The sequence below is a fragment of the Rana temporaria genome, chromosome 1, assembly GCF_905171775.1.
Source record: "Rana temporaria chromosome 1, aRanTem1.1, whole genome shotgun sequence".
NCBI classification, from domain to species: Eukaryota; Metazoa; Chordata; class Amphibia; order Anura; family Ranidae; genus Rana; species Rana temporaria.
Genome location: NC_053489.1, coordinates 667,462,840 through 667,488,999, shown reverse-complemented (window position 1 = coordinate 667,488,999; position 26,160 = coordinate 667,462,840). Strand labels below are relative to the sequence as shown.

Sequence of the window (26,160 nt, the reverse complement as noted above, 5' to 3'; positions counted from 1 at the left end):
CAGCGTATTGTATTTACACTACGCCGACGCAACTTACAGGAGCAAGTGCAGTATTCACAAAACACTTGCTCCGTAAGTTGCGGCGGCGTAGCGTAAATGGGGCCGGCGTAAGCCCGCGTAATTCAAATGTGGAAGGGGGGGGGGGGCGTGTTTTATGCTAATGTGTGATGACCTGACGTGTTTTACGAACGGCGCATGCGCCGTCCGTGTACATATCCCAGTGTGCATTGCTCTCAAGTACGCCGCAACGACGTATTGGTTTCGACGTGAACGTAAATTACGTCCAGCCCTTTTCGCGAACTACTTACGCAAACGACGTAAAAAATTCAAATTTCGAAGTGGGAACGACGTCCATACTTAACATTGGCTGCGCCTCCTAATAGCAAGAGCAACGTTGCGCCGAAAAAGCCTTACGCAAACGACGTAAAAAAACTACCGCCGGGCGTACGTACGTTCGTGGATCGACGTAACTAGGTAATTTGCATATTCTGCGCCGAAAACAACGGAAGCGCCCCTAGCGGTCAACGTAATTTTGCACACAATTATACGCCGCCGCATTCAAGTTACGTCGGCGGAGGAAGCCTGATTTTTAAGCGTATCTGCCTTTTGAGAATCGGCGTAACGATACGCCGGTGCAGATTTCAAATTACGCCGGCGTATCTGGAGATACGCCGCCGTAAAAGCTACCTGAATCTGCCCCACTGTTTCTCAAGTACTCGCCAATACCAATTACTGATGCCTATATCAAGCCCCCCAGTTCACATACACTATATTGTCAAAAGTATTGGGACACCTACCTATTTAACCACTTAACCCCTGGACCATATTGCTGGTCAAAGACCAGAGCACTTTTTGCGATTCGGCACTGCGTCGCTTTAACTGACAATTGCGCGGTCGTGTGACGTGGCTGACAATTGCGCGGTCGTGCGACGTGGCTCCCAAACAAAATTGGCGTCCTTTTTTTACCATAGAGCTTTCTTTTGGTAGTATTTGATCACCTCTGCGGTTTTTATTTTTTGCGCTATAAACAAAAATAGAGCCACAATTTTGAAAAAAATGCAATATTTTTTACCCTTTTCTATAATAAATATCCCCCAAAAATATATAAAACATTATTTATTTTTTTCCCTCAGTTTAGGCCGATACGTATTCTTCTACCTATTTTTGGTAAAAAAAAAATCGCAATAAGCGTTTATCGATTGGTTTGCGCAAAATTTATAGCGTCTACAAAAAAGGGGATAGTTTTTATTGCATTTTTATTAAAAAAAAAATTTTTTACTACGAATGGCCGGCGATCTTTTTTTGTTTTGTTTTCGTGACTGCGACATTATGGCGGACACTTCGGGCAATTTTGACACATTTTTGGGACTATTGTCATTTTCACAGCAAAAAATGCATTGTTTACTGTGAAAATTACAATTGCAGTTTGTGAGTTAACCACAAGGGGGCGCTGATGGGGTTATGTATGACCTCATTTGTATTTCTAACTGTAGTGGGGTGTGGCTGTAGGTGTGACCTCATCGATTGTGGTTTCCCTATAAAAGGGATCACACGATCGATGACAGTGCCACGGTAAATCTTTGTTTGCACACAGCTCTCCCCGTTCTTCAGCTCCGGGGACCAATCGCAGGACTCCAGCGGCGATCGGGTCCGCGAGTCCCGTGGCCACGGAGCTTCGGGTCGCGTGCACGCACCCGCAACCCCACGGCTGGGCTTAAAGAGCCACTTACATGTACGTGGATGTGCCCAGCCGTGCCATTCTGCCGACGTATATCGTTGGTAGGGGGTCCTTAAGTGGTAAAAATGATGATACTGTTTCTCGCCAATACCAATTACCGATGCCTATATTGAGCCCCCCAGTTCATACGCTATATTGCCAAAAGTATTGGGACACCTACCTTTTTTAAGGCCTGTACACACGATCGGACTTTTTGACAACAAACCTCCGACAGACCTGTTTTTGTAGGCAATCCGACCACGTGTACGCTCCATCGGACAACTTTTTTTGCTTTTTCATCGGACAAATGTTCGGTGTGTGTGTGAACAGACAAACGTTCCGGCAACAAATGTCCTACGTCGGCTAATCAGAGCGTGTGTACACAAGTCCATCCCAGGGTGACATTCTAACCACCACTGTAAAGGCCCATACACAGGATTGGATATTCCGACAGCAATTCTCAGATGGACGTGTTTTATCGGAAAATCCGACCGTCTGTATGCTCCATCGGACAAGTGTTCTTGTAATTTCCGACAACAAATGTTGGCTGTGCATGCTCTAATTGTCCGACAACAAATGTGTTCCGTCGGATCATCCGATCGCGTGTACACAAATCCATCGGACTAAAGTCCAAAGTTCAAACGCGCATGGTCAAGGTGGCGTTTTTGCTGTTCAGTCCAGCTTGTGTACGTGACTTTGTGTGTGTTTTGGAAGTTTCTCTTCCTCATCTTAAGCATGAGGTCATTGGACCACCAGCTTACAGATCGAGGGCTGGATTCAGAAAGATCAGCGGATCTTTCTGCTGGCGTAACGTATCTCGGATACGTTACGCCGCGGTAAATTTGGGCGCAAGTTCCGTATTCAGAAAGAACTTGCACCCTAAGTTACGGCGGTGTAACGTATGTGGGCCGGCGTAAGCCCGCCTAATTCAAATGGGGATGTTGTGGGCGTGTTTTATTTAAATTTAACATGACCCCACGTATTTGACGTTTTTTACAAACGGCGCATGCGCCGTTCGTAAAAGAATCCCAGTGCGCATGCTCGAAATTCCGCCGCAAATCGTCAATGCTTTAGACGTGAACGTAACTTACGTACAGCCGTATTCGCGAACGACTTACGCAAACGAAGTAAAAATGTCAAAATTCGATGCGGGAACGACGTCCATACTTAACATTACGTACGCCTCATAAGAGCAGGAGCAACCTTACTCCGAAAAAGCCTAATGTAAACAACGTAACAAAATAGCGCCGGGCGTACGTACGTTTGTGAATCGGCGTATCTACCTAATTAGCATATTCCTCGCGTAAGACTACGGAAGCGCCACCTAGCGGCCAGCGTAAATATGCAGCCTAAGATACGACGGTGTAAGACACTTAGGCCAGTCGGATCTTAGGGAAATCTATGTGTAACTGATTCTCTGAATCAGGCGCATAGATACGACGGCGTATCTGGAGATACGCTGTCATATCTCCTACCTGAATCCGGCCCAGAAACTTTGCTTTGCAGTGGGAGTGATGCAGGGGGGAGACGGTGTGTTGGAAGGGGCTGACAGTGTGAAGTTTTCTCGGCTTTGGAGCGCGCTGGCAGCGATGTCCCTGTCCCAGCGCTGGGAGTGCAGGGGGGGGGGGGGTCTGGTTGTACAGGGGGCTGTGGTGTTGTACAGGGGGGTGTGGTGTTGTACAGGGGGATGTGGTGTTGTACAGGGGGCTGTGGTGTTGTACAGGGGGCTGTGGTGTTGTACAGGGGGCTGTGGTGTTGTACAGGGGGATGTGGTGTTGTACAGGGGGCTGCGGTGTTGTACAGGGGGCTGCGGTGTTGTACAGGGGGCTGCGGTGTTGTACAGGGGTATTATGCAGGGGGTTTGTGTATTATGCAGGGGGTTTGTGTATTATGCAGGGGGTTTGTGTATTATGCAGGGGGTTTGTGGATTATGCAGGGGGTTTGTGTATTATGCAGGGGGTTTGTGTATTATGCAGGGGGTTTGTGTATTATGCAGGGGGTTTGTGTATTATGCAGGGGGTTTGTGTATTATGCAGGGGGTTTGTGTATTATGCAGGGGGTTTGTGGGTCTGTGTATTATGCAGGGGGTCCGTGTAAAGTTGTATACGGTACACACCTTTGAGGATTGTCCAGAGAGCCTGGCTTGGGTAAGCCTGCTTGTCTGCCACTCCAGAGAACACCGTTTGGTAGACACAGCCTTCCCCCCCCAGCCTGGTGATGCCGGGCGGCTCCCTGAACCGGCGGCGTGTACTGAGCCGTTTATCCTATTAAAGGACGTGATTAGACGCCAGACGTCTGTCCACAGGGATGACCAGACCTGCTAAATTCCTATTTTTTTTTCCGCCTTCTATTGATCGCGCAGCTGCATTTGTGGCTTTTTATTCTGCTGAAAACATTTTATTTTTAGGTGCTATAAAAAAAACACGTAGCCTGTAACATGATGTTCCTTTCGCCGTGTTCGCAGTCGATGGTGGGAAATGCTCCCTGCTGTAAGGCTTTAGAGCGCCACAAGAGACTAATATATGTCTTTATCCTGAAATGTTTGTAGGAAATGAAGTACGTGACCAATAAAAGAAAGACAGCTGTAACATATTTTAGTTTTTTTGGGGGTTTTAACGGTTTAGAGACAATTATTATTATTTTTTTTCAGTCCTGCCAAATAGAATAAATATAATTTTTTTTAATCGTGCGGTACAGAACGCAGGCTGAGTTTTTTATAAACCCTGGATTATTATCTCCTACTTTTCAGGTGATTGGACACTGGCATTGCTTTTGAGGACATGGGCACCTCCCCTAATAACCCTAACCAACTCTTGTACACACGATCGCTTTTCTCTTCCGTTCATGGACGGACACAGCATCCTTTAACCACTTTAGCCCCGGGCCTGTTTTTCAGAGTCAGTGTTTACGAGACAAAACCATTTTTTTTTTGCTAGAAAATTACTTAAAACCCCCAAACATTATATATTTTTTTTTCTAACACCCTAGAGAATAAAATGGCAGTCATTGCAATACTTTTTGTCACACCGTATTTGCGCAGCGGTCTTACAAGCGCACTTTTTTTGGAAAAAATTCACTTTTTTAAATTAAAAAATAAGACAACAATAAATTTGGCCCAATTTTTTTATATATTGTGAAAGATAATGTTACGCCAAGTAAAATGATACCCAACATGTCACGCTTAAAAATTGCGCCCGCTCGTGGCATGGCGTCAAACTTTTACCCTTAAAAATCTTGATAGGCGACGTTTAAAAAATTCTACAGGTTGCATTTTTTGAGCTACAGAGTAGGCCTAAGGCTAAAATTATTGCTCTCGCTCCAACGATTGCGGCGATACCTCACTTGTGTGGTTTGAATACCGTTTTCATATGTCGGCGCTACTCGCGTATACGTTCGCTTCAACGCGCGAGCTCGTCGGGACGGGGCGCTTTAAAAAAAATTTTTTTTGCTTTTCGCATTTATTTTTATTTATTTTAGAATTTTTAACACTAAAAAAAAAAAAAATTATCACTTTTATTCCTATTACAAGGAATGTAAACATCCCTTGTAATAGAAAAAAGCATGACAGGTCCTCTTAAATATGAGATCTGGGGTCAAAAAGACCTCAGATCTCATATTTGGGCTTAAATGCAAAAAAAAAAAAAAAAAAAAAATTGGAAATGTCATTTTTTCAAATGACAAAAAAATAAAATGTTTCTTTAAGACGCTGGGCGGGACTGACGTTTTGACGTCACTTCCGCCCAGCAGAGCTTTGGGGACGGGCGAAGGAGATTTTTCCTTCAGTCTCGTCCCCGCTCAGCTGCCGGATGGTCGCGATCTCCTCCGCCGCTACCGACGGCTACGGTAAGCGGCGGAGAGTGGCGGGAGGGGGGCCCTCTCCTGCCACCGATAACGGCGATCTCGCGGCGAATCTGCCGCGGAGACCACCGTTATCGTTAACACGGCCGCCCACAGAAGAGATGAATATCTCGATTGTGGCAGCAGCTGCTGCCGTTACCGAGATATTCATCTCTAAAGTGAGGACGTATAACGACGGTGGGTGGTCGGCAAGTAGTTAACAATAGGGTTATGCACCTTCCTTCCAGGAGAGTTGGTGCATAACCCTACTGTCAAAGGATGCTGTGTCCGTCCATGAACTCAGAGAAATGGATTTTACGGAGAGTACAAAAATCCTATTTTTTTCAGACGGAATTCCGCTCAAGCTTGGATTGCATACACGCGGTACACTCTGAACTTTTGTCCGTCAAGAACGCGGTGACGTACAACACTACGATGAGCCAAGAAAATTAAGTTCAGTGCTTCCGGGCATGCGTCAACATTTTTCTGCCGGAAATTTTGAGAACCAGCTCTCAAATTTTTGTTGGCTGAAATTCCGTCAGGAAAAGTCCGATGGAACCTACACACGGTCTGAATTTCCGACCAAAAGCTCACATCGGACTTTTCTTGTCAGATTTACCGACCGCGTATACGCTGCCTTAGTCCACATGGCGACCAACATCAGTACACGTTTTCTGTAGGAAATGCTTTAAAAGTCCCCTATAGGTTGTTTGTTTTTGGCCCCTTTCACACGGGCTGTCTGATCAGATCCACCTGTTAGTTTTTCAGGGGGACCTGCTCAGAACCCCGAGTCTCCTCTATGGAGCGACGGATGTCGGCAGACACATGTCTACGGATGGATGGATGGTGGTCCTATTCTCCATCCGTTCATCAGATGGAAACTATTTCATTGCCTCATTGTGTGGCACAGACTAAAAGATATGGGGGTGTACAGAGGTGGCTGTGGACAGGGTGGGTGTACAGAGGTGGCTGTGGACGGGGTGGGTGTACAGAGGTGGCTGTGGACAGGGTGGGTGTACAGAGGTGGCTGTGGACAGGGTGGGTGTACAGAGGTGGCTGTGGACAGGGTGGGTGTACAGAGGTGGCTGTGGACGGGGTGGGTGTACAGAGGTGGCTGTGGACGGGGTGGGTGTACAGAGGTGGCTGTGGACGGGGTGGGTGTACAGAGGTGGCTGTGGACGGGGTGGGTGTACAGAGGTGGCTGTGGATGGGGGGGGGGGGTGTACAGAGGTGGCTGTGGAAGGGGGAGAGGTTGTACAGAGGTGGCTGTGGAAGGGGGAGAGGTTGTACAGAGGTGGCTGTGGAAGGGGGAGAGGTTGTACAGAGGTGGCTGTGGAAGGGGGAGAGGTTGTACAGAGGTGGCTGTGGAAGGGGGAGAGGTTGTACAGAGGTGGCTGTGGAAGGGGGAGAGGTTGTACAGAGGTGGCTGTGGAAGGGGGAGAGGTTGTACAGAGGTGGCTGTGGAAGGGGGAGGGGTGGTTGTACAGAGGTAGCTGTGGAAGGGGGAGGGTTGTACAGAGGTGGCTGTGGACGGGGCGGGTGTACAGAGGTGGCTGTGGAAGGGGGAGGGTTGTACAGAGGTGGCTGTGGAAGGGGGAGGATACAGAGGTGGAAAGGGGGGGTGAGGTTACTGAGGTGGCTGTGGAAGGGGGAGGTTAGAGGTGGCTGTGGAAGGGGGGGGTTGTACAGAGGTGGTTGTGGAGGGGGGGAGGGTTGTACAGAGGTGGCTGTGGAAGGGGGAGGGTAGTACAGAGGTGGCTGTGGAAGGGGGAGGTTAGAGGTGGCTGTGGAAGGGGGAGGTTAGAGGTGGCTGTGGAAGGGGGAGGTTAGAGGTGGCTGTGGAAGGGGGAGGGTTGTACAGAGGTGGTTGTGGAGGGGGGGAGGGTTGTACAGAGGTGGCTGTGGAAGGGGGAGGGTAGTACAGAGGTGGCTGTGGAAGGGGGAGGGTAGTACAGAGGTGGCTGTGGAAGGGGGAGGGTAGTACAGAGGTGGCTGTGGAAGGGGGAGGGTAGTACAGAGGTGGCTGTGGAAGGGGGAGGGTAGTACAGAGGTGGCTGTGGAAGGGGGAGGGGGGGTTTTACAGAGTTAGCTGTGGAAGGGGGAGGGTTGTACAGAGGTGGCTGTGGAAGGGGGGAGGGTTGTACAGAGGTGGCTGTGGAAGGGGGAGGTTGTACAGAGGTGGCTGTGGAAGGGGGAGGTTGTACAGAGGTGGCTGTGGAAGGGGGAGGTTGTACAGAGGTGGCTGTGGAAGGGGGAGGTTGTACAGAGGTGGAAGGGGGAGGGTTGTACAGAGGTGGCTGTGGAAGGTGGGGGGTTGTACAGAGGTGGCTGTGGAAGGTGGGGGGTTGTACAGAGGCGGCTGTGGAAAGGGGGGTTACAGAGGTGGCTGTGGAAGGGGGGGTTACAGAGGTGGCTGTGGAAGGGGGGGGGGGGTTGTACAGAGGTGGCTGTGGAAGGGGGAGGTTACAGAGGTGGCTGTGGAAGGGGGGAGGTTGTACAGAGGTGGCTGTGGAAGGGGGAGGTTGTACAGAGGTGGCTGTGGAAGGGGGGAGGGTTGTACAGAGGTGGCTGTGGAAGGGGGGGGGTTGTACACAGGTGGCTGTGGAAGGGGGGGGTTGTACAGAGGTGGCTGTGGAAGGGGGGGGGTTGTACAGAGGTGGCAGTGGAAGGGGGAGGTTGTACAGAGGTGGCAGTGGAAGGGGGAGGTTGTACAGAGGTGGCTGTGGAAGGGGGAGGTTGTACAGAGGTGGCTGTGGAAGGGGGGGGTTGTACAGAGGTGGCTGTGGAAGGGGGGGGTTGTACAGAGGTGGCTGTGGAAGGGGGAGAGGTTGTACAGAGGTGGCTGTGGAAGGGGGGGGGTTGTACAGAGGTGGCTGTGGAAGGGGGAGGTTGTACAGAGGTGGCTGTGGACGGGGCGGGTGTACAGAGGTGGCTGTGGAAGGGGGGGTTGTACAGAGGTGGCTGTGGAAGGGGGGGGTTGTACAGAGGTGGCTGTGGAAGGGGGAGAGGTTGTACAGAGGTGGCTGTGGAAGGGGGAGAGGTTGTACAGAGGTGGCTGTGGAAGGGGGAGAGGTTGTACAGAGGTGGCTGTGGAAGGGGGAGAGGTTGTACAGAGGTGGCTGTGGAAGGGGGAGAGGTTGTACAGAGGTGGCTGTGGAAGGGGGAGAGGTTGTACAGAGGTGGCTGTGGAAGGGGGAGAGGTTGTACAGAGGTGGCTGTGGAAGGGGAGAGGTTGTACAGAGGTGGCTGTGGAAGGGGGAGAGGTTGTACAGAGGTGGCTGTGGAAGGGGGAGAGGTTGTACAGAGGTGGCTGTGGAAGGGGGAGAGGTTGTACAGAGGTGGCTGTGGAAGGGGGAGAGGTTGTACAGAGGTGGCTGTGGAAGGGGGAGAGGTTGTACAGAGGTGGCTGTGGAAGGGGGAGAGGTTGTACAGAGGTGGCTGTGGAAGGGGGAGGGGTTGTACAGAGGTGGCTGTGGAAGGGGGATAGGTTGTACAGAGGTGGCTGTGGAAGGGGGAGAGGTTGTACAGAGGTGGCTGTGGAAGGGGGAGAGGTTGTACAGAGGTGGCTGTGGAAGGGGGAGAGGTTGTACAGAGGTGGCTGTGGAAGGGGGAGGTTGTACAGAGGTGGCTGTGGAAGGGGGGAGGTTGTACAGAGGTGGCTGTGGAAGGGGGAGGTTGTACAGAGGTGGATGTGGAGGGGGTGGGTTGTACAGAGGTGGCTGTGGAAGGGGGAGGGTTGTACAGAGGTGGCTGTGGAGGGGGTGGGTTGTACAGAGGTGGCTGTGGAAGGGGGAGAGGTTGTACAGAGGTGGCTGTGGAAGGGGGAGAGGTTGTACAGAGGTGGCTGTGGAAGGGGGAGGTTGTACAGAGGTGGCTGTGGAAGGGGGAGGTTGTACAGAGGTGGCTGTGGAAGGGGGGAGGTTGTACAGAGGTGGCTGTGGAAGGGGGAGGTTGTACAGAGGTGGATGTGGAGGGGGTGGGTTGTACAGAGGTGGCTGTGGAAGGGGGAAGTTGTAGAGAGGTGGCTGTGGAAGGGGGGGTTACAGAGGTGGAAAGGGGGGGGGGGAGGTTACAGAGGTGGCTGTGGATACAATAAAATGCTTGCCTCATAGAGGAGAGCGGGACTGTGTCTGCTTTGCATAGCAGAGCGGACGCGGACCTGTCATTCGCCTGCTCAGCCGGAATTAATGGGGGGGAAAGAGCGGAAGTGTTTATTCAGCTTCCTCCCCTTTACCCGGCAGGGCGGGCTATGCTGGTCCCAGGCCCGCAGATAGGCATGTGGGGCTTTGAGTGCCCATTTATCTGGGTGTGGGAAAGCAATCCTGGGCCGCTGGAGGTGCCAGACCACTTTCCTTCTGACAAACAGAAGTTGGTTTGTCACATATACACACAATCCCAATGGCTGCAGCCATCGAGAGTGTGTGTGTGTGTGTGTGTAAACCCCACCCCCACTGTCCGGACCTGGAGGTGAAAAGGTTAAACATCTCATTGTACCAATTTTGAAGAAATTCCTTAATTTGAAATATTCTGCAGATAGGAAGTTGGCGACGCTCTTAAGAGCCCTTTTTTCACTTGCAGGCCGAGCTCCGCAACCCCCTACCGCTGTGATTTGTCAGTCACACAGCAGCAAACTGGTTTAGGGAAATGAACAACCAACACGACCGTGCTTTAAAGCAATTACAGCAATTTCCTTCTGCCTGCTCTTTGGTGTGTAGGCCCTAGAACAAGTAATGAAGCACATTATCAAAATGGTCCTAATCTCCATTCACGTATGCCGAATCTTGTGGCTAAAAGCTGGAGCTGCTTGTAAAAGACTCCTCGCGTGTATGTCCTTCAAGGAGAATGCCTCTTGTGAGACCTTGACAAATGTGTCAAATATGTCACAGGAGGGAAGAGTCTACTTCTACGGCAGAAAATTCCAAAAACCAACTGTAGCGGTCACCAACGTTAACGATATTCCCATTCCATCAACCACGACAGCTTATCTGACGCTCCACAATCCAGCAGACACGATCTATAAGAATTCCCTCAGAGAGACTCAGAGAGTGTTCTGAGTCAAATGAAAGAACCCATGCTTTAATGGTTAGCTCTCTTATATACAGTACAACATGTTACAGTAATCAAAGGAACAAAGAACTCTCCACCCCCAGCATCACACAATGGGGCTTCAATACACCTTCAGATGGGCTAATTACTAAACATTATCCAGACAGCCTGTCTCCGCATTAGAGGATGTAATTACTACAGCTTGACAAGTCACATTCCACACACAAAACAGTATTATTAGCATACATAATGAAAGGTCTTTAGGAGCCAGGCTGAATTAACACCTAAAAGCTAGACATCTGACCTTCACGCACCTCACAATGGACAATGAAATGTCTTTCAGGAGAAGCCCCCAATTAACACCTCAAAAGCATGTGTCCTCACATTGAATGAAAACACTCTACTGACCTGGTGTGGGTCAGAATAACCACTTGTAATATCTCAAGATATCCTGCAATATGAATTATCAGTTATCACTCACATCTCATGTAATTTATAATTAATATTTCTCAGTCACCCTATGCCCAAAAGGGGCACAGGGTGACCCTAGACCCAAGAGTTATTAGTGACGCTGGCATAGGATTACCCCTCATCTTTCAAAGGTCTCTGGGTGTCACGGGTCATTCCGTTACACCAACCTCCTCTGGAGCCTCTACCTTTTCAAAAGGCAGGGCACCTAATCGTTCTATCCAGACTTCATCTTCAAATTCAAAGTTTAGCTCTTCTAGTCATGACCTACTAAGCCCACCGAGTCTTCCCCCAAAGCCCTTTTTCCTAATAAGGGGGAGGCCTCATGTCGAAGAACCTACCCCCTCACCACTTTTGGAGAATGCCCTAAAGACCCCTACAAGACAGGTTTATATGATTCTATTCAAACTTGGTTCACGGTACCAAAGCCCAATGGGGGTCTTTATCCTATTGCAATCTGCAAGGTCAATAATTATTGTCATTCTGAGACGAGGGGAATACCTGCCGCCCATAGATATCCAAGATGTCTATTGGCATTTTCTGCACTTTCCAGGGGATAGCAATCATTTCCCGTTTGTTGCACTGCCTTTTGGCCAATCTTCTTCTCCCGAGCATTTACAAAGGTCGTAGCCACGCTTCTTGCCCTTCTGGGAACTTGGGCCATCCAGGTCACAGGTTATGTAGATTACATTCTGCTGATGGACTTATTGCTTGCTACAAGACTAAGAATTTAGAAAGTGAATTGGGTTTTGGAAGGAGATGCCCAGGGGGCATAGCCTTAAACTTTGGCAACATTCATTCAATCACCTGGTGGTATGAGCCTATAACCCAGGGTTTTTGAAGACTTGGCCTGTAGACCGGGAACTGTACTGCAACATATGGAATTTACAGATAAGTGTCAGGGCTGTGCTCAGCCCTTCCTTCTCTGAGCTGGCTGCTCAGCTGTCGGCTAATTGCCAGCTTCTATGGGCCCTTTCACACAGGGGGACCTGAATGGGTGCTCTGTGCTCCTCAATGGAGCCACGGATGTCAGCGGTGACATGCCCGCTGACATCCGATACGCCAAAGTGTGACGGAGGAAAACCTTATTTTTCATCCGTCTGGCGGATCGGATCGAATGACAACAAACTCTACGGTCCATCGTCATCCGATCCCCCCCTAGGGGAGAGCGGCGCTCTGACAGGTCGGTCCCTGCACAGTGTGCAGAGACAGACCTGTCATCTGCCTGCTTAGCTGGGGTTTACGAAGCAATCCCCGCTGAGCTAAAGCAGAGCCTGCACACGGACAGCCCCATGTTAAAGGGCCCTATCTCTCCACAGTGACTCACCTGTTGATGATCCTGCTCGTCAATCCTGACTACTTAACCCCCGGACCATATTGCTGGTCAAAGACCAGAGCACTTTTTGTGATTCGGCACTGCGTCACTTTAACTGACAATTGCGCGGTCGTGCGACGTGGCTTCCAAACAAAATTGGCATCCTTTTTTCTCCACAAATAAAGCTTTCTTTTGGTGGTATTTGATCACCTCTGCGGTTTGTAGTTTTTGCGCTATAAACAAAAATAGAGCGACAATTTTGAAAAAAAAATATATTTTTACTTTTTGCTATAATAAATATCCCCCAAAAATATATATAAAAAAAACGTTTTTTTTTCCTCAGTTTAGGCCGATACGTATTCTACATATTTTTCGTTAAAAAAAATCGCAATAAACGTTTATTGATTGGTTTGCGCAAAAGTTATAGCTTTTACAAAATTGGGGGTAGTTTTATGGCATTTTTATTAATATATTTCTTTTTTACTAGTAATGACAGCGATTTTTTTTTTAAATTATTATTTATTATTATTTTTTTGGTACTGCGACATTATGGCGGACCCCTTTGACACATTTTTGGGACCATTGGCATTTTTATAACGATCAGTGCTATAAAAATGCATTGGATTACTATAAAAATGCCACTGGCAGGGAAGGGGTTAAGACTAGGGGGCGGGGAAGGGGTTAAGCAAGTTCCCTGGGTGTGTTCGAACTGTAGGGGGGGTGGCCTCACTAGGGGAAATGACTGATCGCTGTTCATACATTGTATGAACAGACGGTCAGGCATTTTTTCCCTGACAGGACCGGGAGCTGTGTGTTTACACACACAGCTCCCGGTCCTCGCTCTGTAACGAGCAATCGTGGGTGCCCGGCGGCGATCGCCCCCACCGGGCACGGGAGTCAGGGATGAGCGGGGGGCGCGCACGCGCCCCTAGTGGCCGCTTCGAGAGCCGCTGTAGAGCTACGGGCTCTCACGCAGGGGAGCCGACCTGCCACCGTAGAACTGCGGCGGCTGGTCGGCAAGTAGTTAAGCCTTCCAGCTCATTTGCTCTTTGCCTTCGCTTTGGTCAACATCACAGAGACTTTTTCCTGCGTTCCTGTTGAAGACTTTGCTCGGCTGACATCCCTTCTGGCTCCTGATCCTGCTTGCTGTAATACTACGTATATCTCTGGCTCTTGGACATTTGGCTTGGCTGACTATCCGATCCGGTTCCTGAACTCTGGCTATGTTTGGACTACTTACTATGTTTTTATCTTTTTATTTTTATTATTATTATTAACCACTTAAGCCCCGGATCAATATGCTGGCTAAAGACCCAAGGGGTTTTTACAGTTCGGGACTGCGTCGCTTTAACAGACAATTGCGCGGTCGTGCGACGTGGCTCCCAAACAAAATTGGCGTCCTTTTTTCCACACAAATAGAGCTTTCTTTTGGTGGTATTTGATCACCTCTGCGGTTTTTATTTTTTGCGCTATAAACAAAAATAGAGCGACAATTTTGAAAAAAATGCAATATTTTTTACTTTTTGCTGTAATAAATATCCCCCAAAAACATATATAAAATTTTTTTTTTTTCCTCAGTTTAGGCCGATACGTATTCTTCTACCTATTTTTGGTAAAAAAATTCGCAATAATCGTTTATCGGTTGGTTTGCGCAAAATTTATAGCGTTTACAAAATAGGGGATAGTTTTTTTGCATTTTTATTTTTTTTACTAGTAATGGCGAGAATCAGCGATTTTTTTCGTGACTGCGACATTATGGCGGACACTTCGGACAATTTTGACACATTTTTGGGACCATTGTCATTTTCACAGCAAAAAATGCATTTAAATTGCATTGTTTATTGTGAAAATGACAGTTGCAGTTTGGGAGTTAAACACAGGGGGCGCTGTAACATTTAGGGATCACTGTGTATGTGTTTACTAGTGTAGAGGGGTGTGGCTGTAGGACTGACATCATCGATCGAGTCTCCCTAATAAAAGGGATCACTCGATTGATGCGCCGCCACAGTGAAGCACGGGGAAGCCGTGTTTACATACGGCTCTCCCCGTTCTTCAGCTCCGGGGAACGATCGCAACGGAGCGGCTATAAACAAATAGCCGCGCCGTCGTCCCGGATCGCTCCCCGAGCGGACCCGACCTCCGCATGTACCGGGGGGGGTCCCGATCGGACCCCCCACCCACGTCTAGGCAGGCACGTACAGGTACGTGATTGTGCCTGTCCGTGCCATTCTGCCGACGTAAATGTACATGAGGAGGTCGGGAAGTGGTTAAACAAGTGTGATTTAACTATACTTCTGTCTTGGTCTGATTTATGGTTTCTGATAGTAAGTCCAAATTCCTTTTTCGATATTAAACGATAGGTTATTTTTAAAAGACCCCATTATGTATTTTCTTGGCCTGATTAGCTCCTGAATTTCTCTTGTATGTGCTCTGCAGTATGTCAGTATTGGACGGTATTCTTGTTGTATAACCCTGACTCCTCTGTAGCGGTCCAGGCTGGAGGTCACTCTTCAGTCTCTTGTGCTTGGAATAGTTGGCTACGTGTCAGTCAGTCCATTAATGGAGATCATCTGGAGCTCGTTGTACGCATGTTGGCGGCTCTTTGGCAGAAGATGACAGCGGGAGGTTTTCAGAAGCACATGATGGGGGGGAAAATGTTTCTTCTGGAATCTGACGTATGGACAGGATCAGCCATGATGGACAGAACTCTTATTATCCCTTGTATACCATGGAGGGCTATTTATTAACCCCAAACCTGTCCTAAATCTGGGCAGTTTAAACTGAACTTATAATAAGAAAATGCATCTTTTGCCAAAACAACAGATGGCAAGCAAGACCTACTGAATTTCATAGACGGAAAAAAACATTGTCTTATTTAGCATGAAGAGCAGTAAAGAAGACTCATTGGGGTTGATTTTTTATTTATTATTATTTTTTTTTCATATTGTTCTTCTTTTTTCTTCTTCTTCTTTCTTCTTCTTTCTTCTTTCTTTCTTCTTTCTTCTTCTTTCTTTCTTCTTTCTTCTTTCTTTCTTCTTTCTTCTTCTTTCTTTCTTCTTTCTTCTTTCTTTTCTTCTTTCTTTTCTTCTTTCTTTCTTCTTTCTTTCTTCTTTCTTTCTTCTTCTTTCCTTCTTCTTTCCTTCTTCTTTCCTTCTTCTTTCCTTCTTTTTCTTTCCTTCTTCTTTCCTTCTTCTTTCCTTCTTCTTTCCTTCTTCTTTCTTTCCTTCTTCTTTCCTTCTTCTTTCTTTCCTTCTTCTTTCTTTCCTTCTTCTTTCCTTCTTCTTTCCTTCTTCTTTCTTTCCTTCTTCTTTCCTTCTTTTTTTCTTCTTTCTTTCTTCTTTCTTTCTTTCTTCTTTTTTTTTTCTTTTTTCTTTCTTTCTTTCTTTCTTTCTTTCTTTCTTTCTTTCTCTCTTTCTTTCTTTCTTTCTTTCTTTCTTTCTTTCTTTCTTTCTTTCTTTCTTTCTTTCTTTCTTTCTTTCTTTCTTTCTTTCTTTCTTTCTTCCTTCTCCAGAGATATTTTATCCATGGGTCTCAAATGTTCTACTATATTTCAATTCATCATTCCTGATGGCAAAGAGTTTTTAGTTTACCATTTAACCAGGAAAGTTTTTTTTTTAGTATTGACTAGTACAAAATGATCAAGGTTTTCCAGGACCAATTGCAATCCTAGCGGCAGTAAATGTGAAAAATATAATTTTTTTTGGTAACCCCTTCTTCTATTGGCTGGTTTAGGGCCGGTGATCTGCCAATATGGTTCCGGCTATCGAGATAGTTCCTGTAAGGACTGCGCAGGCGCAATCCTTGCCAACGGAAATCTCCGAACCTCGGCCGGCATCCAGGGCGGCGTGGAATTTGAGGAAAGTGGCCAGTCGGCCTCACGTCGACGGCTCACTCGGCCTCCTGGCTCTTTTTTTTAACATCCTCCAATCCACGGGGATGTTAAAGGGGTGGTTCCCCCTAAAACACATTTCTAACAATAGATTCGTAAGACCCGTTACACTGCGGGTAGGCTGGCTTTTTTTTTTTTTTTAGTACATACCGACATCTCGGCGTTTCGTCCCTTGTCAGTGGGCGTTCCTAGTTGATTGACGTTCCTCGGACGGGCGCATACGTGACGTCACGACTTTCCGAAAGAAGCCGAACGTCGCTGCGCAGGTGCCGTATAGAGCCGACTCTATACGGCGCATGCGCAATGACGTTCGGCTTCTGTCGGAAAGTCGTGACGTCACGTATGCGCCCGTCCGAGGAACGTCAATCAAATAGGAACGCCCACCGCCTAGGGACGAGACGGGGAGATCTCGGTATGTACGAAAAAAAAAAAAAAAAAGCCAGCCTACCCGCAGTGTAACGGGTCTTACGAATGTATTGTTAGAAATGTGTTTTAGGGGGAACCACCGCTTTAAGGAATGAGCCTGGATGCCGGTCAAGGTTCGGAGATTTCCGTCGCAAGGATTGCGCCTGCGCAGTCCTTACAGCAGGGGTTGACAAATTTGCTTGGAATCTAGGAGCCAGCTAAAAAAGTTAGGAGCCAGAAAACGCACCCCGTCCCCATGAGCTTGCGCGCAGAAGCGAACACATACGTGAGCAGCGCCCACATATGTAAACGGTGTTTAAACCACACATGTGAGGTATCGCCGCGATTGGTAGAGCGAGAGCAATAATTCTAGCCCTAGACCTCCTCTGTAACTCAAAACATGCAACCTGTAGATTTTTTTATCTAGCGCTTGTAAGACCGCTGCGCAAATACGGAGTGACAGAAAGTATTGCAACGATCGTCATTTTATTCTCTAGGGTGTTAGGATAAAAAATATATATAATGTTTGGGGGTTCTAATTAGAGGGAAGAAGATGGCAGTGAATAATAGTGAAAAATGACATTAGAATGGCTGTTTAACTTGTAATGCTTAACTTGTAATACCAACGGCCACCACCAGATGGCGCCAGATCAGATGGCGACCGGGATTTTTCGAGCCTTGCCTTACAGGGATCATCTGGATAGGGGAACCATAACGACAAGTCACCGGCTCACACTGGAATCCACGTGTGGTGAGATTTTGCAGCTCATTCATTTCAATGGGCAGCAAATCTCACCGAAACATGGAAAAAGTAGTGCATGCACCACTTTTTAAAAACCTGCCGTACCAAATCGCATGCTTCTGTGGTACCATTTTTTTTTTTTTGTGGTGCCGTTAATATTAACACTACCTGCCTGCAGATTGCAGAGGCGGTGCGGTAGAAAGTTTTTGGGGAAATGCGTGCGGGAACGTGCCTTTTCCACACTGCATTCTGTGAGAACTGGCCCTAATAAAGGGCACCCTGGACTTTTGCCCATGGCCACTTATTTATCAGTGTGCTACGCAGGTTTTTATTTTATTTTTTCACAGTGCAGTGCTTGCAAACGGGTGATTCAACATTGTATTGTTCAGTGTCAAATAAAATAAATGGATTGATGCATACTTGATGCTTCATGCACTTATGATATTGATTGCTTTTATATTTCTTTATTTGTTGTTTGCAGTATTTATTGTGCCTTCTTATAGCCCTTTTTTTTTTTTAAAGCATAATGGGCCAGATTCAGGTAGAATTACGTTACTCCGCGGCGGCGTAACGTATCCCATTTACGTTACACTGCCGCAGGTTTACAGCGTAAGTGCCTGTTTCACAAAGCTCTTACCTGTAAACTTGCGGTGGTGTAACGTAAATCTGCTCGGCGCAAGCACGCCTAGTTTAAATGGGGCGGGCACCATTTAAATTAGGCACGTTCCTGCGCTGAATGTACTGCGCATGCTCCGTCGGGAAAATTACCCGACGTGCATTGCGCTAAATGACGTCGCACGGACATCATTTGTTTAAACGTTAACGTAAATGGCGTCCAGCGCCATTCACGGACGACTTACGCAAAATACGTGATTTTTTAAATTTCGACGCGGGAACGACGGCCATACTTAACATTGCTTAGAACACCTAGGGCTCAGCCCTAATTTTACGCGGCGTATCTCGACGGAAACAACGTAAAGTTAGAGCGACGGGTAACGTGGACGTTTGTGAATCGCCGTAACTAGTCATTTGCATATTCTACGCCGACCGCTATGGAATCGCCACCTAGCGGCCGGCCTAGAATTGCATCCTAAGATCCGACGGTGTAATTCAATTACACCTGTCGGATCTTAGGGCTATCTATGCGTAACTGATTCTATGAATCAGCCGCATAGTTAGGACGGGCGGATCACAGAGATACGACGGCGTATCTCTTTTGTGAATCTGGCCCATTGTTAGCACTGTAATTGTTAGGATGACCATTCTTGTGGCGTAACAACATCTTTCACATTCTACAAAAAAATTGGGCTGACTTTTTTTACTGTGTGTGTGTGTGTTTGTGTGTGTGGTTTTTTTTTTATTTTTTTATTCAAGTGTATTTTTTTTCCCCAAAAAAATTGCATTTGAAAGACCGCTGCGCAAATACAGCGTGACATAAAATATTGCAACTATTGCCATTTATTCTCTAGGGTCTCTGCTAATAAAATATATACCGTATATACTCGAGTATAAGCCGAGGCACCTAATTTTACCCCAAAAAACTGGGAAAACTTATTGACTCGAGTATAAGCCTAGAGTGAGAATGCAGCAGCTACTGTGAGCGGAAAAGAGGGTCATCAATGCCCATTTGCACGCCTCACTGTGCCCATTTGCACGCCTCACTGTGCCCATTTGCACGCCTCACTGTGCCCATTTGCACGCCTCACTGTGCCCATTTGCACGCCTCACTGTGCCCATTTGCACGCCTCCCTGTGCCCATTTGCACGCCTCACTGTGCCCGAGTCAGTGTACCTGAAATTCTTACAGGCATCCATTCATTGTTTAAAAGTCGCGGTTTCCTCCTGGTCCCGTTCCGTGATAGGTGTTTCCCAGTAGCCTATCACGGACGTTTTCCCATCCTCGGATTCGGTTTCCCAGCAGACACTGTGTTCAGTGTTCTGCCTATCATGGACGTTCTCTTGTCCGAGGATGAAAACATGTCCGTGATTGGTGGAACACTGAACACAGTGTCTGCTGGGAAACCGAGGACGGGAGGACCTCCGTTATCGGTGGAACACTGAACACTGTGTCTGCTGGGAAGCGCCCATCACGGAAGGGACCAGGGGGAAGCCGTGACTTTTAATCAATGGACGCTCGCAGCCCTTCAGGTACACATACTAGAGTATAAGCCGAGGGAGGGTATTTTCAGCCCTAAAAAATGACTGAAAAACTTGGCTTATACTCGTGTGTGTGTGTGTGTGTGTGTGTGTGTCTGTGTGTGTGTGTGTGTGTGTATGTATGTGTGTGTGTGTGTGTATGTGTATATATATATATATATATATATATATATATATATATATATGTATATATATATATATGTGTGTGTGTGTGTGTGTGTGTGTGTGTGTGTGTGTGTGTGTGTGTGTGTGTGTGTGTATATATTAGGGTTGTCCAGATACCGATACCAGTATCGGTATCGGGACCGATACCGAGTATTTGCGGGAGTACTCGTACTCGCGCAAATACCCCCGATACCTAAATAGAATACTTTCCCCCCCCTTTCCCCCCCACCGCTGCCGCCGCATCACGCCGCCGCATCGAGGGACATGGCTAGAGGGACATTGCTGCATATGTGAGGGACATGGCTAGAGGGACATGGCTGCATATGTGAGGGACATGGCTGCATATGTGAGGGACATGGCTAGAGGGACATGGCTGCATATGTGAGGGACATGGCTGCATATGTGAGGGACATGGCTGCATATGTGAGGGACATGGCTGCATATGTGAGGGACATGGCTAGAGGGACATTGCTGCATATGTGAGGGACATGGCTAGAGGGACATTGCTGCATATGTGAGGGACATGGCTAGAGGGACATGGCTGCATATGTGAGGGACATGGCTGCATATGTGAGGGACATGGCTAGAGGGACATGGCTGCATATGTGAGGGACATGGCTGCATATGTGAGGGACATGGCTAGAGAGACATGGCTGCATATGTGAGGGACATGGCTAGAGGGACATGGCTGCATCTGTGGGGGGACATGGCTGCATCTGTGGGGGGACATGGCTGCATATGGGGGGGACATGGCTGCATATGGGGGGGACATGGCTGCATTTGGGGACACATTTAAAAAAAGTATCGGTATTCGGTATCGGCGACTACTTGAAAAAAAGTATCGGTACTTGTACTCGGTCCTAAAAAAGTGGTATCGGGACAACCCTAGTATATATATATATATATAATTATATTCCAGTGTGCATGAGGCCTTATGCCGCGTACACACGATCATTTTTCGGGTTGTAAAAAACGACGTTTTTAAAAAATGTTATTTAAAATGATGGTGTGTGGGCTTCACATAATTTTTCGGGTTCTGAAAAACGTTTTTTTCGTTTTCGAACATCCTGCATTTAATGACGTTTTAAACTATGTTGTTTTTTCGGAGTGTAAAAAATGATCGTGTGTGGGCTAAAACGACGTGAAAAACCTGCGCATGCTCAGAAGCAAGTTATGAGACGGGAGCGCTCGTTCTGGTAAAACTAGCGTTCGTAATGGAGTAAGCACATTCATCACGCTGTAACAGACAGAAAAGCGCGAATCGTCTTTTACTAACACGGAATCGGCTAAAGCAGCCCCAAGGGTGGCGCCATCCGCATGGAACTTCCCCTTTATAGTGCCGTCGTACCGCGCTTTGCTAGACCATTTTTTTTTTAACGATTGTGTGTGGGCAACGTCGTTTTAATGCTGAAGTTGGGAAAAAAACGTTGTTTCCAACCCGAAAAATGATCGTGTGTACACGGCATTATAGTTGACGCCGCAGCTGAGGAATGTTGTGATATTTGGCAGACTGCCTGGTTTTATTTATTTATTTTTTGACAGCTGTCGGCTTCAGCAGAGAATTCTCTGCCTAGAAAGAATCGGGAAAATGCTTTGTCAAGATCATGAGGGGGCAAAAAGATCACAATCTCGATTTTTAACGATTCATTGTGCAGCTCTAGTTTTGTTGTGTATAAATTGTATGTACAGCATTAAACCTTTCAGTGCCAGAGCAGTGAAGAAGCAGGCCAGTCGCAGCAAGACATTGGCGCTCTGCACAGGCTGGCTGCAGCAAGTCTTTACTCATCAGCACAGGTTAATAAGGGGAAAATAATTCTGTAACTGGTTTCTTCTACAGGTCGGCTTTCTGAAGATTTTACACAAGTATGAAATCACCTTCACTTTGCCTTTAAATCAGAAGCTGGGGAAGAACATTTCTGCGGTACCGCTTCCGAACCTGAACCTCAAAGTGACCACCATTAACGCGTTGCCGGAAGGTAAGACCCAAGTGTTGCTGTTTAGGATAGCATTGGAGGGCTTTCACTCAAAGGGGTCCCATGTACAGTATGTGTCATTGGGTGGAAAGGGTTGAGTTTCTGCTGTGATCGAATGCCACCCTTTCTCCAGTCTATGTTGCTCCTCAGTATGGCCTTTGAAGGCTTTCACTGAAAAGGGCCCCCAATATTCATATGTACCGTATTTATCAGTGTATAACACGCACAGGCGTATAACACGCACAGGCGTATAACACGCACCATAAATTTGAGGGAAGTTCCAGGAAAAAATCTTTCCACAGCCCCCTGCACGTTACACGGGCCCCCTGGCCCATGCACGTTACACGGGCCCCCTGGCCCATGCACGTTACACGGGCCCCCTGGCCCATGCACGTTACACGGGCCCCCTGGCCCATGCACGCTACACTACACGGGGCCCCTGGCCCATGCACGCTACACTACACGGGGCCCCTGGCCCATGCACGCTACACTACACGGGGCCCCTGGCCCATGCACGCTACACTACACGGGGCCCCTGGCCCATGCACGCTACACTACACGGGGCCCCTGGCCCATGCACGCTACACTACACGGGCCCCCTGGCCCATCCACGTTACACGGGCCCCCTGGCCCATGCACGTTACACGGGCCCCCTGGCCCATGCACGTTACACGGGCCCCCTGGCCCATGCACGTTACACGGGCCCCCTGGCCCATGCACGTTACACGGGCCCCCTGGCCCATGCAAGTTACACGGGCCCCCTGGCCCATGCACGTTACACTACACGGGGCCCCTGGCCCATGCACGTTACACGGGCCCCCTGGCCCATGCACGTTACACGGGCCCCCTGACCCATGCACGTTACACGGGCCCCCTGGCCCATGCACGTGGGCGCAGACTCCTTGCACGTGGGCGCAGACTCCTTGCACGTGGGCGCAGACTCCTTGCACGTGGGCGCAGACTCCTTGCACGTGGGCGCAGACTCCTTGCACGTGGGCGCAGACTCCTTGCACGTGGGCGCAGACTCCTTGCACGTGGGCGCAGACTCCTTGCACGTGGGCGCAGACTCCTTGCACGTGGGCGCAGACTCCTTGCACGTGGGCGCAGACTCCTTGCACGTGGGCGCAGACTCCTTGCACGTGGGCGCAGACTCCTTGCACGTGGGCGCAGACTCCTTGCACGTGGGCGCAGACTCCTTGCACGTGGGCGCAGACTCCTTGCACGTGGGCGCAGACTCCTTGCACGTGGGCGCAGACTCCTTGCACGTGGGCGCAGACTCCTTGCACGTGGGCGCAGACTCCTTGCACGTGGGCGCAGACTCCTTGCACGTGGGCGCAGACTCCTTGCACGTGGGCGCAGACTCCTTGCACGTGGGCGCAGACTCCTTGCACGTGGGCGCAGACTCCTTGCACGTGGGCGCAGACTCCTTGCACGTGGGCGCAGACTCCTTGCACGTGGGCGCAGACTCCTTGCACGTGGGCGCAGACTCCTTGCACGTGGGCGCAGACTCCTTGCACGTGGGCGCAGACTCCTTGCACGTGGGCGCAGACTCCTTGCACGTGGGCGCAGACTCCTTGCACGTGGGCGCAGACTCCTTGCACGTGGGCGCAGACTCCTTGCAAGTGGGCGCAGACTCCTTGCAAGTGGGCGCAGACTCCTTGCAAGTGGGCGCAGACTCCTTGCAAGTGGGCGCAGACTCCTTGCAAGTGGGCGCAGACTCCTTGCAAGTGGGCGCAGACTCCTTGCAAGTGGGCGCAGACTCCTTGCAAGTGGGCGCAGACTCCTTGCAAGTGGGCGCAGACTCCTTGCAAGTGGGCGCAGACTCCTTGCAAGTGGGCGCAGACTCCTTGCAAGTGGGCGCAGACTCCTTGCAAGTGGGCGCAGACTCCTTGCAAGTGGGCGCAGACTCCTTGCAAGTGGGCGCAGACTCCTTGCAAGTGGGCGCAGACTCCTTGCAAGTGGGCGCAGACTCCTTGCAAGTGGGCGCAGACTCCTTGCAAGTGGGCGCAGACTCCTTGCAAGTGGGCGCAGACTCCTTGCAAGTGGGCGCAGACTCCTTGCAAGTGGGCGCAGACTCCTTGCAAGTGGGCGCAGACTCCTTGCAAGTGGGCGCAGACTCCTTGCAAGTGGGCGCAGACTCCTTGCAAGTGGGCGCAGACTCCTTGCAAGTGGGCGCAGACTCCTTGCAAGTGGGCGCAGACTCCCTATAAAGGGGCACAAATGTCCATTCATTATAAAGCCCCCCCCCCCCCCTGCGCTCCCAGGAGACCCCCAGTCTCCTGGGTCGGCATTGCTGCCAGCATACTCTAAAGTTGAGAAAGCATCACTGTCGGCCTCTTCTCATACACCGCTCCTCCTGTGTCACTGTGGTAAATCGAAGCTTCTAAAAACCTCAAACGCCGCTCTCCCATGGAACCCGGTCATGTGACTGCTCTCCTCTGCTGATTCATTGACGGTCACATGATGCTCTCTTCCTCCAATCGAAAGCTACACTCAACAAGGAGGCAGAGCGGGAGGAGGAGAGCGACCAGAAAGAGCAGCATTTAATTGAGGTATTTAGAGGCTTCCATTTACATTGAGGGTGGCACAGGAGGAGCGGTGCATGAGAAAGGACTGGCAGTAATGTTTTCTTAACTTTAAAGTATGCTGGCGGGGCAGCCGGTCTGACACCCCACCCCCCCAAATGGGTGGCACCCGGGTGGACTGCCCCCGTTGGTTAAAAAAAAAAAAAATATTGACGTATAACACGCATGCACAGTTTACCCTTAATTTTCATGGTAAATTTTAAGGGTAAACAAGTGAGTGTTATACACCAATAAATACAGTATGTGTTATTGGTTTAAGAATGGGGGGGGGGGTGGAAGTTGAACTTCAATTTCAACAGTGCTAGAAGACCACTCCTGTTGAATGTGGCCAACCCAGGGCCGGCCCTACCATGGGACCCAATGGTACCATTGTACCAGGCAGCACTTTCAGACGGGCAGCAAATTTCCTGCCTGCACGCCATCCCATTCCACCAGCTCCGCTCTCCACTCCACTGTGGGGCTAATTGCTGCCCGACCGCTCCTCCCGTTCCGCTCTCAACTCCACTGTGGGGTTAATTACATGAATAGAGCCATAACAGCTCCTTTTTATACTCCTATATACATGTATAGAGCCATGATAGGTCCACTTTAGTTATCATGATATAAAATAATGGATGTGGGGGCATTTTGGTGGGCGTAATTTTTCTTTGGGGGGGGCAGCATTTCATTCTTGGTACCAGGCAGCACAATGTCTTGGGCCGGCACTGGGCCAACCACTGTTCAGTTATTACTGGTGCGTGTCCTGCTCTTGCCAGTTAGTTTGCTCTGTTATTGGCCTTGATATGGGATGTCTATGTTGATGGACTTCTTGTAGGGGGGCAGGATGCTAGAATGGGCACTATCCTTGGTTGGATAAAAGAGGGCTGGATAGCTGGTATCATCCATTTCCAAAATGGCTTTCCAGGGCAGCGAATGAGAGCTAGGTACCTCTCCCAACAGGAAAGGTACCACCAAAAACACTTTAAAATCAAGTCTGTTTGCTAAACTGGTCAGTTAATGTTTCCTCAGTCCAAAGCACAAATGGTCTTTAGTTAATGATTCTAAACCCTAAAACAAAAATACAACACATTGCACTCCTTATGTCAGGGGGTGTCCAAACTTTTTGCAAAGAGGGCCAGATTTCATGAAGTGAACATGTGAGGGCCGACCATTTTGCCTGACATTCTTTGAACCATTAATATTTGGTCCAAGTGTGTTCGTTTGAGCAACTAATAAACTGCCCAACAAGAATTCTCTTGCTTTTGTGGCTGTATGTGAGTAAAGAGATGAGCTTGAGCGTATTATTTGCATATACCGTATTTATTCATTTTAAGATGGAATTTTTAGGGGGAAAAAAACGTAAATTTTTAAATAAAGAACTGTGAAGCAAAATAAGGGTCAGTGCCCATCTGCAGCCTCACAAGTGCCCATCTGCAGAACCACCATTGCCACGAATGCAGCACCCACCATTGCCAGGAATGCAGCACCTACCATTGCCATCAGTGCAGCCTGATTGATGCCCATCCATCTGCAGATTTGGAGTGGACAGGGAGGGGGCGGGAAGAGCGGCAAAAGATTACATACAGGATAAACTTCTGTTTACATGGTGGCCTCTTTAATAGAAAGTCCCGCCTCCTTTGATGGACAGAACAGGCGTCCATTGGCAGCGCAGGAGACGGGACAGGAAATTCTCCTCCTGTATGTACGGCACTCGTCCGCCTCCTCCCTGTCCCCTCCAAGGCAGCCAGCATATATTTCTTTTGTGGCCCCAGCGCTGGGAGATATACATATCCAAATAATCAGGTGGGCTGTTCAAAACCATAACGCGGGCCGTAATTGGTCCGCGGGCCAGACTTTGGACATGCCTGCCTTATGCGTTGGTT

The 26,160-nt window shown here is 48.9% G+C and overlaps 1 protein-coding gene across 1 annotated transcript in view; it reads left to right on the top strand.

Annotated features, from left to right (window-relative positions):
• Window positions 1-21,553: 21,553 nt before the first annotated feature.
• Window positions 21,554-26,160, top strand: part of C1H20orf27 (chromosome 1 C20orf27 homolog) — a gene marked incomplete at its 5' end in the record, with an annotated part of 67,684 nt that continues 63,077 nt past the window's right edge. The window contains one exon of the mRNA XM_040335578.1: window positions 21,554-21,716. Coding sequence (XP_040191512.1) covers window positions 21,554-21,716 — 163 coding nt within the window. The remainder of the gene's footprint in view (window positions 21,717-26,160) is intronic.